Source organism: Pteronotus mesoamericanus, unplaced genomic scaffold, assembly GCF_021234165.1.
Source record: "Pteronotus mesoamericanus isolate MK-2021 breed Mesoamerican mustached bat unplaced genomic scaffold, CSHL_Meso_final scaffold_651, whole genome shotgun sequence".
NCBI classification, from domain to species: Eukaryota; Metazoa; Chordata; class Mammalia; order Chiroptera; family Mormoopidae; genus Pteronotus; species Pteronotus mesoamericanus.
Genome location: NW_026555325.1, coordinates 41746040 through 41762516, shown reverse-complemented (window position 1 = coordinate 41762516; position 16477 = coordinate 41746040). Strand labels below are relative to the sequence as shown.

At 34.2% G+C, this 16477-nt stretch overlaps 1 protein-coding gene across 4 annotated transcripts in view; it reads left to right on the top strand.

Moving 5' to 3' along the window:
- Window positions 1–16477, top strand: part of NCKAP1 (NCK associated protein 1) — a 97982-nt gene that overhangs the window by 47408 nt on the left and 34097 nt on the right. For all 4 annotated transcript variants that reach the window (XM_054562457.1, XM_054562456.1, XM_054562459.1 and 1 more), the window contains 3 exons: window positions 1922–2003; window positions 3945–4003; window positions 14642–14787. In XM_054562457.1, the coding sequence (XP_054418432.1) occupies window positions 1922–2003; window positions 3945–4003; window positions 14642–14787 (287 nt within the window). The remainder of the gene's footprint in view (window positions 1–1921; window positions 2004–3944; window positions 4004–14641; window positions 14788–16477) is intronic.

Genomic DNA, 16477 nt, shown 5'->3' with positions numbered 1-16477 from the left:
TTAGAGAAAATGGTGAGAGCTGATGAGAACCTAAACTTGGAGAATATCTATGGAGATGATTAAAAAAAAGGTGATAGAGACATATTTGATAACTAAGTATTAGAAGGAAAATAGAAGATAAATCTTTCATGGTGTATTAGAGGATGGGCAGTAAAATTTTTCTTTTTTAATCTAGATATCCTATTTTAAACATCCTCATTTTATTTTCAGTTTGAATTTTCCTCTTACTGAATTTGAGTCCTAGGTTTTTGTTTGTTTGATTTTCGCTTTTCATAATTTCTTTATTTGGTATTTTTCATCTTAATGTAAATTTCTTTTGTTTTTATTCCCAATGAACTGACTGTAGAGAAAATAGTATTTTATTTTGCTTCATTTTATAAAATCACAGGTATCTAAAAACTACTGTAAGCTAACATAGTGTAAAGGAAGAATATCACAAATTCTTTTTTTATTCAGAATAAAACTACTGGTTTTCCAGAGAAATAACCATATTTTGAAATCTTAATTTTTTTGAAACCTACTTAAAAAAGCAAATGTCATGTGGTTGTTAACCTTAAATACAGCTTCTAAGCTATCCTAAACTAGTGTTTCTTTTTTTTACCCACTAGATGGAGCTCAAGTGCTTCCTTTCTAGAATTTTTATTAGATAATGGAAAAGCTGATTTTATTCTGTGTATATTATTGCTTTGCTGCAATTTTATTTGAATAGTTATTACTTACCTGATAAATCAGAGTCTCTCATGTTTTCACAGTCTAAAAAGTAAACCAGACTTCTGGTTTCATTTCATTTTGAAACTTGCTGTGGCTATTTGGATACTTACTAATAAATTTCACAGATTTATGTTATAGTGTTAAAATTTTTAAGTCATTCCATATCTTTGGTGTCTTTTATGTAAACTGTATGTTAACCATCTGAGAAAATGAATTTCTTATTTTTTCTGGAATTAAAGTGGTAGTAGCAGCAATAATACTAATTAATAACTGTCAAATTATTGATAGTATATTTTATTACATCTATAGAACAACTCTTGAGGATAGGTATGGTTATTATTTGAAGAAAAAAATACCTAATGTAACTTGCTTAGTATTGCACAGTTCATAAGTAACAGAGCCAGTATTCGAAGTAGTGTCTTAACTGGGTGCTTGAATTTTTTACTACCTCTTTTGTTGTAAAGCACAAACATAGTGTTTTTAACCATTTGCTGGAGTTTAAATTTAGAACTAACATTAACCTGTTAACATAGTTCATTGTAATAAGGGATTAAATTTTTTTATTGTAAAATATACATAAAATTTATTTTTACCATTTTTAAGTGTATAGTGATATTGTATAAATTCACACTTGTGTAGGTCTTAATGTCTTGAAAATTATTTATGCTATTTGTGAGCTCAGTATCCACTTTAAAAAATGTATTATTTATCTATTTCAGGTGGAGTTTATCAAATTTTCATTTTCTTAGCCAGTTTGAGAGGGTTTTTTGTTTTGTTTTTTTTTTGTTCAAATTTTGTTGAGGCATTTATACCTAATAAAAGTTACTAGATTTTAGTTTACGGTTTTAACTTTGACCACTATAAATACATTCATGTAGCTACCATAACGAAGTGTAGAATAGTTCCAACACTTCAAAGTTTCATTGTGCACCTTTGTAGTTGATTCTCTCTTTGACCAACACTCATCTGCTTTTTGTCACTCTTTGCCTTTAAGAAAAATCATATAAATGGAATCATATATAACTTTTTGGTTTTCATTTCTTTCAATTAGCATAATGTTTTTGAGATTCATCCATTTTATTGTATGTATCATTTTCTATCTTTATTGCTGAAAAATATTCTGTAGTATGGATATCCATCTACCAGTTGATAGACCTATGAAATTGTATTCCAGCTAGATGATTTTAACGTTTTTTTTGTTACTTTTCAGAATCTTTCTGTTTGCCCTGAAGATGAATCCATCATCATGTCCTCCTTTGTTAACACCATGACTTCCCTCAGTGTAAAGCAAGGTAATAAGGCTTTTAAATAAAACCATATTTTCTTTTTAACGAGGCTTTCAGATTTGATTATTAAAGAAAAGATTTAACAGTTAACATTTAAAGAATCACTTACTTTTTGGACATACAGTACCCCACCCCCCGTTATCAGCATGGATTGTATTTCAAGATTCCCATTGGATGCCTGAAACTGTGGATAGTACTAAACCACACAGAGTTGAACCTTGAACAACGCAGGGGTTAGGGGCCCTGGCTCCTTACATAGGTGAAACTTAACTAATGATAGCCCACTGTTGACCAGAAGCCTTACCAATAACATAGTTGTCTAACACATATTGTGTATGTATGTGTATTACATACTATATTAAAATAAAGGAAGCTACAGAAAAGAAAGTTTATTAAGGACATTATAAGGAAGAGAAAAGTACATTTATAGTACTGAGTATATTTATTGAAAAAAAATTTGTATATAAGTGGACCAGTGCAGCTCAAACCAGTGTTGTTCAAGGATCAGCTGTACTGTTTTCTCCTATATATACATACCTGTGATAAAGATTACTTTTATAAATTATGCCCAGTAAGAGAGTAACAACAAATCATAATAAATAGAACAATTGTAATAATATACTGTAATAAAAGCTATGTGAATGTGGTCTGTCTCTCAAAATAATGCCAAACTCACCTTTTCACTTAAAGGAAGCGCTTATGGCTTCTCTTTGGCATATCCAAATTGCCAGCATCATTGTTGTCCTTTTGGGGCCGTTATTAAGTAAAGTAAGGATTACTTGAACACAAGCACTGCAATACCAAGGCAGCTGATCTGATAATCAAGATAGCTGATAAGTGACTGACTAGCAGGTACTGTATACAGTGTGGATATGCTGAGCAAAAGGATGATTCATGTCCTTGGGAATTTTAAGTTCAGTTCTGTCAGTCTTAAAAGGTGTCATATACTGGACTGCCTCTCTGTTACTTGAGTACTTTATTTCAATAGCTATAATGGTGTTTTAGTTTTATATTCTTTAAGAGGTATCAAAAATCTTGACAGTTTCTGTGTAATAAATATTTATTTTATTAATGTATAATAATAGTTACATAATGAAACTATTGTAAACTTGCCTGGTGACATTTGGTTTATATAGAGTTACATTATGGAACTTTAGTGTGTTTAAAGTTTCTATTCACTGGACTCCTCAAGCTCTATTCTGACTCCTTCAGGTTGACATATAAGCCATTGAGAATCAGAGTTGAGTAGAAAAGTCTGTACTTTACATTTCTCTGACCATATAACTGTCTCCTTGAACATCATCTTTGTAGGATTTGAGAATTATTTCACTGTCTTACCTATTAAATTTTTATTTTTTATTGTAAAATACACATAATATGAAATTTACTATCTTACTACTTGTAAGTGTAGTTTGGTAGTGTTAAGTATATTCACATGGTTTTGCAACCAATTTCCAGAACTTTTTCATCTTGCCAAACTGAAACTATAGCTGTTACATAACAACTCCCCATTTCCTCTTCTAGGCTCTGGCATCCACTATTCTTTCTGCTTCTATGAGTTTGACTACTCTAGATACCTCATACAAGAGGAATTATACAGTATTTGTCATTTTGTCACTTATTTATTTAGCGTAATGTCTTCAAGGTTCAGCCACACTGTATAGCATGTGTTACTATTTCCTTGTTTTTTAAGGCTCAATATTATACCATTTTTTTTTTTTTAACCCATTTATCTGTTGATGGACATAGGGTTGCTTCCACCTTTTGGCTATTGTGAATAATACTGCTGTGAACATGGGTGTACAAAAATATCTCCTCAAGACCCTGCTTTTAATTATTTTGTATATATACTCAGAAGTGCAGTTGTCTTAGCTCTTAAAATTTGAAATGTGATTATAGATTTTTGAAAATGTTAATTTGCCTTGTAAACTTTTTCTTTTATTATAGTTGAAGATGGGGAAGTGTTTGATTTCAGAGGAATGAGATTAGATTGGTTTAGATTACAGGTAAGAATAACAATAATTTTCATTATCATTCTATTGTTATTGAATACCTTAGTTAACATGAAAACATTACTTAAAATGAAAAAAATATTCATTGTTGTATACCTATTCAAAAGACTTCTTTTGTATAACTAATCATAATCTTCAAAGAAGAACTTCTTGATATGTAATTGACATAACACTATATTAGTTTCAGGTTTACATAATGATTCAATATATTATGTATTGAGAAATGATCACAGTAAGTGTAGTTAATATCTACCACCACACATAGTTACAAATATTTCTTGTGATAAGAACTTTTAAGATCTACTCTCTTAGCAACTTTCAGATATGTAATACAGTGGTCCCCCTCTTATCTGAAGGGGGTACATTCCAAGACTCCCAGTGGATGCTTGAAACTGTGGATTGTACTATACCTTACATGTACTGTTTTTTCCTTTATGTACAAACCTATGATAAAGTTTAATTTATAAATTAGGCACAATAAGAGATTAGCAACAATAATTATAAAATAGAACAGTTATAACAATATACTGTAATAAAAGTTACATTATTGTGGTCTCAAAATACTGTATTGTACTGTATTCATTCTTGTGGTGATGAGAGATGATACAGCACCTATGTGATGAGATGAAGTGAGGTGAATGACAAGCACTGTGATGTAGTGTTAGGCTACTGTAAGGGTTACTTGAACACAAGCACTGCAGTACTGCACCAGTGGGATCTGGTAACTGAGAAGGCTACTGAGTGACTAATGGGAGGGTAGCATTTTATGCAGTGTGAATAACCTAGACAAAGCAATAATGCACATCCCAAGTGGGATGGTGTGAGAATTCATCATGCTACTCAGAACGGTGTGCAATTTAAAACTTATAAATTTTTTTTAATTAATTTATTTAAAACATAAATTGTTTAATTCTGGAAATTTCTATTTAGTATTTTCAGACCATGGTTGCCCACAGGTAACTGAAACTGCAGGAAGTGAAACTGTGGATAATGGGGGACTGCCATACAGTATTATTAACTGTGATCACCATACTGTACATTACATCCCAAGGGCTTATTTAACTGAAAATTTGTACCTTTTGATCATCTTCACCCATTTCACCCAATCCCAACTCCCTGCCTCTGGCAACCAACCACCAACTTGTTGTCTTTATGAGTTTATTTGCTTTGTTTTCTTGTTTTTTTAGATTTCACATATACATGAGGTCATATAGTCTTTGTCTTTCTTTGTCTCATTTATTTCACTTAGCATAATATAGTCAAGGTCCATCCATATTTTTGCAAATGGCATAATTTCCTTTTTTGTGGATGAAAAATATTTCAGTGCATGTATATGTATGTACCTGTATAGACATATACACACATATATACAGTATATACACACATCTACATATACATAGAGGCACACATACCACAACTTCTTTATCCACTCATCCATTAAAGGGCACTTAGGTGGTTTCCATATCTTGGCTATTGTAGATGCTGATGGAGTGAACATGGGGATACAGATACTGTTTCTTGAGTTAGTGTTTTCATTTTCTTTGGATAATTCATAAGATGGTTCTGTTTTTAATTTTTTGAGGAACCTCCATTACTGTTTTCCATGGTGGCTGTACCCATTTACGTTCCTACCAGTAATGTCTAAGGGTTCCCCTTTCCCACATCTTCATCAGCATTTATCTCTTATGGGTTCCCTTTTCTTCACATCCTCACCACATTTATCTCTTGTATTTTAGATAATAGCCATTCTAACACTGACAGTGGTGAGGTAATAACTCATCGTGGTTTTGATTTGCATTTCCATGATGATTAGTAATGCTGAGCACCTTTTTATGTATCTGTTGGCTATCTGTATATCGTCTCTTCAGATCTTCTGCCCATTTTTTATTTTATTTTTTTAAAGATTTTATGTATATTTTTAGAGAGGGGAAGGCAAGGAGAAAGAGAGGGAGAGAGACACTGATGTGTAAGAGAAATATTGATCGGTTGCCTCTAGCATGCGCCCAACTGAGGACCTGGCCTGCAACCCAGATTTGTGCCCTGGCTGGGAATTGAATCAGAATTCCTTTCGGTTTACAGGATGATGCCCAATCCACTGAGCCACACCACTCAGGGCCATCTGCCCATTTTTTAAATTGGATTGTTTGTTTCTTTACTGTTGAGCTATGTATGGAAGAAACATTTTGTACTAGTTGTTAAGCATGGATTAACTATATTTCTAATTTATACTGATATAAAAGGGTTTTTTGAATAAAACAGATTATAATTGTAAAATGTCCAAATATTTAAATTCCAATATCTCTTGATTATCTAGATTCAAATAGAGGGTTTGACAGAAGAAACACCTGCTTGAATGTGGTTGGTAGGGTAGTAATATGGGTGTAATAATTTATAGCTTTAATTTGAACATTTCAAGTAAAATGTCATATGGTGTGCTTGAGTGTGGTATTGTTATGTTATAGAATTACATGCTTATGATTTTGTAATAAAAGAGTTTGTAATAAAGGATGTTATTTCTGCTGGGCCCTGTATTTAATTCTAAAGTGAAAGCATAAATTTTTTTTGACAAAATATTTATAATCTAGAACCAGTTGATATGAATTTAGGCTTATGGGCCATATAATACTCTTTGTCATTAATACCCATCTCTGCCATTGTAGTGTGTGAGCACCTGTAGACAGTAATAAATGGATATATCTGTGGTCCAATAAAACTATAAAAACAAGCAGTTGGCTCATAGGCCGTAATTTATAATTTCTTAATCTGTTCTTGAAAATTAAATTTTTCTGAAGTACAGAAATAAATACTAATAAAGTATTGGACTTTTAAAATTTTTATTTAATATGTAACTCTCACATAGTTTTTGAAAGCCTTTAAAATTCAAGCCTGAAATCTTTGTGTATATGTAAATTTAATGATAGAATTTAATTGCTCCTTAAATATTTCTAGTAATTATGGGAAAATGGTGGCCCAGCTTCATATTTTAAAAATATATATATTAGTATGTTCTCCTTGTAAAAAGTCAAAAGTATCCAGAAGTAAAGTAGAAAATGAAAGTTTGCACTTTTTCCAGTCTCATTCCTCAGTAATGCTCACTTTAAATAGCTGGTCATATCCTTTTAGGCGTTCAAACATGTAAGTGGGATTATACTATATACTGTTCTTCATCTTAAATATAAAATTTTTACTTGTTTAATTAAAACAATAATATAAACAGTACGTGTTTGCTGAAGCCATTTTTAGATGAATATAGTCTCAAGAAAGACTGGATTCCTAGGAGGAGCATACTTTTCTGGCAATCTGCTTGGTTCCCTTAGGTACTTTTGCTTTCCTCAGATTCTTTCCATACAGCCTCAAAATACATTGGGACTTTCTTACTCTGTGTTCTACGACAGCGTGTTCTTAGAGATGGTTTTATAACTAAGGCCAAAAGTATTAAATAATTTGCCTGAGGTTACAAAGCTGATTAAAGCGTTGGAGGTAGAGTGGTGAGCATAGCTGCCTTCCAAAGCTGATTAGTGGGAGATCAGGAAGAACACTTGAAATATCACTATCCCAAAATATTAACTGAATATATTATAGGTTATTTTCTTCCTATTAAAACATTTATTTATTTTTTAAATTTTTGTTAAATTTATTGAGGTGACATTGGTTAATAAAATTATGTAGGTTTCAGATGTACCTTTATATGTAGCTTTATAATACGTTATATCATCATCTGTTTATTGTGTTGTGTGTTCACCACCCCAGGTCAAGTCTCCTCCCATCACCATTTTCTTCCTATTAAAAGTAAATTTTAGATATTAATATTTCTTTTTTAAAAGCTCTGAAACAATACAGAAGTAGCGCTTATAAAGGGAAAGTAGAATTGCTCAGCCAAAGGATATACACATTTAAAATTTTCAAAGTCATTGTCACATGCATGAACTGTTTCAGTCTCCTGCTCTGTTTGTGAAAGGGCCTAGAAACATTTGGGTTTGGAGAATTTTGTGGAGATTTAGATCCATTTCAAATTTACCCTTATTAAATACTTCCAGAATTATTAAACTTACCCATTTGAATGAGTCACTTGAGAATTTTAGCTTTATTCAGTATGGTAGAATGTAAAACATTTGAGTGAGCATTAGGAATGTAGAACTATATATCCTTATGTGAGACTTTTTAAAATAAAATTTTATTTATTTATTTTTAGAGAGAGGGGAAGGGAGGGAGAAAGAGGGAGAGAAACATTGATGTGTGGGAAATATATCAATTGAATGCCTCTTGCACGCCCCCACTGGGGACCTGGTTTGCACCCCAGGCATGTGCCCTGACTGGGAATTGAGCTAGTGACCTTTCGGTTTACAGGCTGGTACTTAGTCCGTTGAGCCACACCAACCAGGGCTCCCTAAGTGAGATTTTTAATACATAAATTATCTGCCCTCTGATTCTTTCATGTATTCCATAGTTTTTTATATTAGTTTCCTAGGCTGTCATAACAAAGAACCACACACTGGGAGGCTTAAACAATAGAAATTTGTTGTCACAGTTCTGGAGGCCAAAAGGCCGAAGTCAAGGTGTCAGCAGTGTTGATTCCTTCTGAGGACTTTGAGAGAGAAACTGTTTCATACTTTTTTCCTAGCTTCTGGTAATTTGCTGGCTATCTTTGGTATTCCTTGGCTTGTATATGCATCATTCTAATGCCACTTCTCCTGTTTCTCTTCATGTTGTCTTCCTTATGGGCATATCTCTGTGGCAAAATTTTTTCTGTTTATAAGGAGACCAGTCATACTGGATTAGGGCCTCCTTAAATGACGTAATTTTATCTGGATTACCTCTGTATGGACTCTTATTTCCAGATAAGGTCACATTCTGAGGGACTTTGAATTCAACATACACCATTTTGGGGGACACAATTCAACCTTTAAACATTGCTCCTAACCATAATTGGGACATACAGTATTCAGCCCCTTTCTACTGCATAATAGACTCCTGTTTTTTAGTGACATTAGGACAAAGCATACAAAGGAAGGAAAGAATGGGACATAAAATTAAGCCGGAGAAATCTTGTATAGGAAAAGAGGGCAAAAGTACAAGGTGGGGGCAGTGTCAAGAGACCAGGAGGTTCGTATAATCAGTTATTTTTCAACTTTTTTCATCTCATGGGTACACATAAACTAAATTACTGAAATTCTGCAGCACACCAAAAAATACATTTTTTGCTGATTTGGCAAAAAAAGTTATAATTTTGATTTCATTTACATCAGATGACTATTGTGTTGGGTGTTCTCATTTTTTTATTTGGCAATCTCAGGGAATAGAGGTCAGTATACACCAGTAGAAAATTGCTGGTATAGTTGATGAAGAGGTCAGCAATGAAGGTTCCAAGCCTACAGACTATACCATAGGATATAGGAGATAAAATATTGTGTGGTATTATATAATCTATAGTAGAGTAGATTCTCTTTTGAGGATCTTATCAATCTTGTTATGGAGACAATATGAAAAATTAAATAGCAGTTGAAAATCTAGAAGATTTAAGTTAACAGATGTCATTGACAGAGCATAATTATCAATTACAGTTTTCTCAGAAGGAAGAAAGCCTTTTTCAAGTTGAAATTGCTAGTAATGGCTTATAGGGAAAGCAAGAATTTATCCAGACATTGAAGGATGAGTAGGATTTAATAGGAAACTGGCTTACATAGGGAAAGGGCAAACAGTAAGGAGAGGACAAGTTAAGAGACTTTTTAGTTGCAAAGTATTATTACAAAAAGAAGCAAATCTTTACAAGACATGAACGATCTGACTTTGATCACTGATTAGGTAAAAGGACAAGAGTTATTAGATATAATAAGCACATGGCCAGAGAGAGGTATAGAGGTATGTAGATATCAGTAGTTTTTGAGTAGAGCAGGGCCAAAAAGATAAGCCTTTGGGAGAATTTTATAGTATGCTTTGTACCTTTGTTGGAGTTCTATCTAATTTTGATCCTAAGGTCATTGGTCTTATATAGGTTGCTTTGATCTTTCTTTGTCTTTTTTTTCTAGTCTTAAGACATATAGTCTTTGTCATTTTTTCGTACTTCCTAAGGCATCTCATTACCCTGTATTATTTCATTAGTTCCCTGAGTATCTCCAGCCACTCTTTTATTTATCATCTTCCCTTCTGTCTTCCAATTTACTTGGGTTATTCATATCTTACACTTTTATTTAAACCTGTATTTCTTACTTTAGTAACATGTTTCTAATTTCATTGTTAAGTAGTTCAAATGAGTGCTTTACGTTAAATTATCTCATTTTTTTCACCATCTATTTCATCTGAACTTACTTTCACAGTGATATATTAAATTTTTTTTTCAAATACATTTGTCTCCATTTTCCCACCACTACTTTCCCCTGCCCCACCCACCCCCACCTCCTACCCTCAATTCTCCCCGACTTTGGCTTTGTCCATGGGTCCTTTATACATGTTCTTTGATTTGACCCTTCCCTTCTTTTCCCAGTTACCCGCTCCCTCCTTCCCTCTCTTTACTGTCGGTTTCTTTTTTCCTTCAGTGTTGCTGGTTATATTTTTCTTGCTTGTTTGTTTGTTGATTAGGTTCCACTTATAGGTAAGATCATATGATATTTGTCTTTCACTGCCTGGCTTATTTCACTTAGCATAATGCTCTCCAGTTCTGTCCATGCTGTCGTGAAGGGTAGTAGCTTGCTCGCTTTCTTTCTTTCTTTCTGCTCGTTAGTATTCCATTGTGTAAATGTACCATAGCTTTTTTATCCACTCATTTAGTGATGGGAACTTAGGTTGCTTCCAGCATTTGGCTATTATAAATTGTGCTCCTATGAACATTGGGGTGCATAGGTTCTTTTGAATTGGTGTTTTGGGATTCTTAGGATATAATCCCAGCAGTAGAATCGCTGAGTTAAAAGGCAGTTCCATTTTTAGCTTTTTGAGGAAATTCCAAACTCTTTTCCACAGTGGCTGCACCAATCTGCATTCCCACCAACAGTGTACTAGGGTTCCCTTTTCTCCACAGCCTCGCCAGCACATATTATTTGTTGATTTGTTTATGATGGCCATTCTGACTGGTGTGAAGTGGTATCTCATTGTGGTTTTAATTTGCATTTCTCTGATGGCTAGTGATGATGAGCATCCTTTCATACATTCTGGGCCCTGTTTATGTCCTCTTTGGAGAAGTGTCTGTTCAGGTCCTTCACCCATTTTTTAATTGGATTGTTTGTGTTCCTGGAGGGGAGTTGTGTGAGTTCTTTATATATTTTGGAGATCACACCCCAGTCCAAGGTATCATTGGCAAATACATTTTCCCATACGGTTGGTTCCCTTTTCATTTTACTGATGGTTTCTTTAGCCATGCAGAAGCTTCTTATTTTGATGAAGTCCCATTTGTTTATTCTTTACTTTATGTCCCTTGCTCTAGGGGACATATCGGTGAAAATATTGCTGCATGGGATATCTGAGAGTTTCCTGCCTATGTTCTCCTCTTGGACTTTTATGGTATCATGACTTACATTTAAGTCTTTTATCCATCTTGAGTTTATTTTTGTATATGGTGTAAGTTGGTGGTTGAATTTCAATTTTTTGCATGTAGCTGTCCAGCTCTCCTAACACCATTTGTTGAAGAGGCTGTTTTTACTCCATTTTATGCTTCTGCCCACTTTGTTGAATAGTAATTGACCATAGAGACATGGGTTTATTTCTGGGCTCTCTATTCTGTTTCATTGACCTATGTGCCTGTTGTTATGCCAGTACCAGACTGTTTTTGATTAGAGTGGCCTTGTAATATAGCTTGATGTGAGGTATTGACATCCCCCCTACTTTGTTCTTCTCAAAATTGCTGTGGCTGTTTGGGGTCATTTATGGTTCCATACAAATTTTTTAACTGTTTGTTCTATATCTGTGAAATACTTCATTGGTATTTTAATAGGGATAAAGCTGATTAAAGGTAAATTAAACTTCATTTAGACTTAGTTTGTGATCAATGTCTGGAGTAGCCCTGGTTGGGTAGCTCAGTTGGTTAGAGCATTGTCACAATACGCCAAGGTTGGGGGTTCGATTCTCTGGTCAGGGCTCATACATGAAACAACTAAGGAATGCATAAATAAGTGGAACAACAAATTGATTCCCCCCCCATCTCCTCTCCCTTCCTTGCTCTCTCTAAAAATCAATTAAAAAATTTTAAAAAACTATTATTGTCGTTCAGTTACAGCTGCCCTGCCCTTTTCCCCATTGCTCACCACTGCCTCGTCCCACCCCACACCTACAGTCCATGCCCCCCATCGTCCATGCCATGAATCCTCTATTTGTGTTCTTTGCTTGTCCCTTCCCTTTCTGTCCCCCATTATCCCATTGCTCCCAACCCTCTGCTCACTCTCAATTTGTTCTTTATTTCCAGGTCTCTAGGTCTGTTTTGCTCATTTGTTTGTTTTGTTGATTAGGTTCCACCTGTATGTGAGATCATATGGTATTTGTCTTTCACTGGCTTGACTTACTTCATTTAGCATAGTGCTTTCCAGTTTCATCTGTGCTGTCATGAAGGGTAGGAGTTCCTTCTTTCTTTCTGCTGTGTAGTCCATTGTGTAAATGTACCACAGTTTTTTGATCCACTTTACTGATGGGAACTTAGGCTGTTTCTAGCACTTAGGTATTATATGTAATGCTGCTGTGAACATCGGGGAACATAGGTTCTTTTGAATTGGTGATTCAGTGTTCTTAGGGTTATAGTCCCAGCAGTGGGATTGTGGTATTAAAAGGCAGTTCCATCTTTAGTTTTTTGAAGAAATTCCATATTGTTTCCACAGTGGCTGTACCAATCTGCATTCCCGCTAGCAGTGTACTAAGGTTCCCTTTTCTGCCCAACCTCGCCTGCACTTGTTTGTTGATTTATTAATGATGCTTATTCTGACTGGCCTGAAGTAGTATCTCACTGTGGTTTTAATTTGCATCTCTCTAATGGCTAGTGGTGTTTAGCATTTTTTTGCATGTGTCTGTGGGCCCTCCATACATCCCTCCTCCTTAAAAAATGAATGTTTAGACTATATCTTGCTATCAGAAGATTGCCTTCATTCCCCTTTTCTGGCAGACAAAAACAATAAAATATAAAACCACTTTGTGGTGTCTGTATTTTAGTGAGTGATCCTTCATATAGTAGCCCCTTGCTGTTGTAGAGTCTGAGAATTGATTTTTAGCCTACTTGCCAGGTAATAATTATTTAGTTTCTTTCTGTTTAAAGAATACTGGCAGAAGACATGGGGTTCCTGGATCAGGGACAAAGGACTTAATTATTCAGTGCACAGGAAGCAGCATGAGTATCAGCATATTTAAATTATTTTTCCCTTGTTTCCATGTCCCATGGAAATGGTGCAGAGGGACCTAAATGAATGTTCTGCATATAGTGAGTTTGTGTTTGAGCTGATGAACACTGAGTTTGAAGATCCCTTTGTTTTCTTCATCAACAGTAAGCATACTTGCTCTTTGTTCCAGAGGAAGATGTTACCTCATTCCTCAAATTTGGTAACTACAAATTCAACCCTGAGACATGGCCTGAGTAATGACCATTAGTAGTCTAAGCCTTGCATTCTTGGCATATTCTGCAAGATGTGTAGGTGCACATGAGATGTGTAGGTGTCTCTCAAAAGCCAGAACACTGACCATCATCCATAATTTTTCTGTTGCCCACCCTATCTAATGATTTCTCAGTTTAAGCTCTTAAGTGACCACCACTCTAGACCAGATCATCATCATCTTGTCTGGATTATTGCTACTACTGCCTCCTGACAAATCTGTCTCCTGCTTCATTTTTGCTTACTCTTGCCCATTCCCCACACCCCCTGCCCCTGTCCCCAGTCCTAAAAGAGTCTTGCTAAAACAATTGGCTATCAAATAGAACCTTCAGTGGTTTACCACTGAAAGTTTAGAGACTCTTAACATGGTATAAAGGGGTCTGCATAATTTGGTTGAATCTCTTCTTTCACTATTTACCTTCTCTTCTTTGCACTCAAAGTAGCCATAGTAAACTTCTGGAATGTCCACTATCCAAGGACAGGATTCTGTTCTCTGTGAGTTGGTATCCCTATAGTGGAATTTCTTTTCCTACAATCTGTCCTGATGTTTTTGGTTAAATCCTCATTATTTTCGTCACGTACACTAAATTTTACCATCTTCAGTGCTTTTCTACAATCCATCAATTACTAGTGTATTTTACTACCCAGTTTTTAATGATTCATTATATTCTAAAATCTTACTGAACCAATGCTTACACTCATTTGATTGTTTCCTGTGTATGTTTTCTCTCAAACAAGATGAAAAATTTCTTTTGGTATGGTTAGCAGGACAGTTATTTTATACCTTTGACATTGCAACTTCTCTTTCTTTTGGGGTTCCAGATGAATTACACATATATTAGATTCTGTTTTATGGGCAGTGGTATTTCAGTTTTTTATTTAAAGAAATTATTGATAGAAATTCAAGTTTGAGTCACTGTGGAGGACTTTTAAAAGGAATGTTACTGATACAGTGTCACAGTAAACTAAGTACTTTTCAACAGTGGGTAGTTTTTTTCCCCCTCCCTGTAGATTGACAAGGCTAAATTCATTGGTCTATACTTAAACTACTTTTGTTTTTGCTGTACTTTCACAGGCATATACTAGTGTTTCTAAGGCTTCGCTTAGCCTTGCAGATCACAGAGAACTTGGAAAGATGATGAATACGATAATTTTTCATACAAAAATGGTGGATTCCTTGGTGGAAATGTTGGTGGAAACATCAGATCTCTCCATATTTTGGTATGTTGTAATTATCTTTGAACCAGAATTTGAGATTTTTAGTATCTAAAGGTATCTTTCTTGATTTCTTTCTTAATATAGTTTTTAAGACAGTTTAGTAATAATAAAAACATAAGAACAAAGGGAATAGTGGACAGCCTGATTACAAAAAGAATTTTACCAAGTTGGTATTTTATGTCTATTTTTAATTCTCTATTAAGAACAGCTCTTTCTAATGTGAATTTATTTTTTACACTTTTTTTTAAGAAGGTGAAAACAGTTACTTTGAATTGTGCTGAGGCCTTCCCTCATGCATCATTAGATTAAGAAAAAAAAATTGTGGATTAGGGTTAAATAAAGCAAGTGTTGCAAATTAAATACTAAGCATAATGCTTTCACTCTCTAGTATTAAGTTGGACATTAATATTATGATAAATGGTGACTGCTCCCTTCATTGTGCTCCATTCTCCTTTGCTTCTGCCATAACCTCTTTAGTTATACTTAGGAGTTTATAAGTTTTTGTCCCTGTCATTTGTCTCTCATTATGTGGTCTTAGGAGGAGTCACGTTTTATTTCCTTAGTATCTAACGTAGTGGGTATATAATAACATTTGAATGAATATATGAACTTGATTGTGAGTCCAGGATTCAAACTGAAGTATTCTGGCTCAAAGCTATACAATAGCAACTCAATTTCTGCTTCTTGGCCTTTTTTCCTTTCGGGGCTGATTGGGATAACCTAGTATGCCTTTTATTTCTAAAATGCTGATCTCATTGGATAATGATAGTATTTTCTATATATTGAATAGTTGTCATTATGAAAAGCTTTTCATTGCTTTTATTTTGGAAAATGACCCAGTTCATACTGATTTTGGCAGTTTGTTAGGGTGACTTTAATTAGCAGTATTGCAGAAGAAATCCATATCAGCAAGACAGAGAAGCATCAGGTGTCTCTTAAAGCAACTCATAAAACACAGTACATCACATGTGAAATGTACAAGAATTTTTAAGGTTGTTTGGGGCCGTATATTATTGTCTGTCCCAAAGGTGTCCTTGGAAAGAAAATGGAACGTTTTATGTTCACATATTTTTGAGCTACAGAAAGGTTCCTATTATAAAAGAAGGATACAGTAATTAGTAAGTTCTCTTTCCTTGAAAATGAAAGCAATTTGAGTAATGTTTATCTAATTTTCAGTCATATAATTAATTTTTATCTGTTTTCTCATAATCACTTTATTTTGTCACATTCAAAATAAAGATATCTTTACTGTTTGTCATATTATTCCAAAATGTACTATATTTTATCAACTCATATTCTTTTATAATTAACATGTCTTATATCTAGAAGTAATAAAATTGGTGGTGTCATTGTTTAATTGATGTTTCTCTTTCTTAGTGGTACATAAAATAATAGTGTTTATTACAATTAATGATGCCTTAATTTTGTTGAAATTTTTAAAAAGATTTTATTTTTTAGAGAGAAGGGAAGGGAGGGAGATAAAGAGGGAGAGAAACCTGGATGCGAGAGGAAAATCTATTGGTTACCTCTCACAGGGACCTGGCAGGAAATTGAACCCACTGGGAATTGAACTGGGAACCTTTTGGTTTGTGGGGCAATAACCAACCCACTGAGCCACATCAGTCCAGGACCTTTGTTGAAATTTGATGGTGTGAGATTTGAATGTCATACATTCATAAGCTATAGATATACT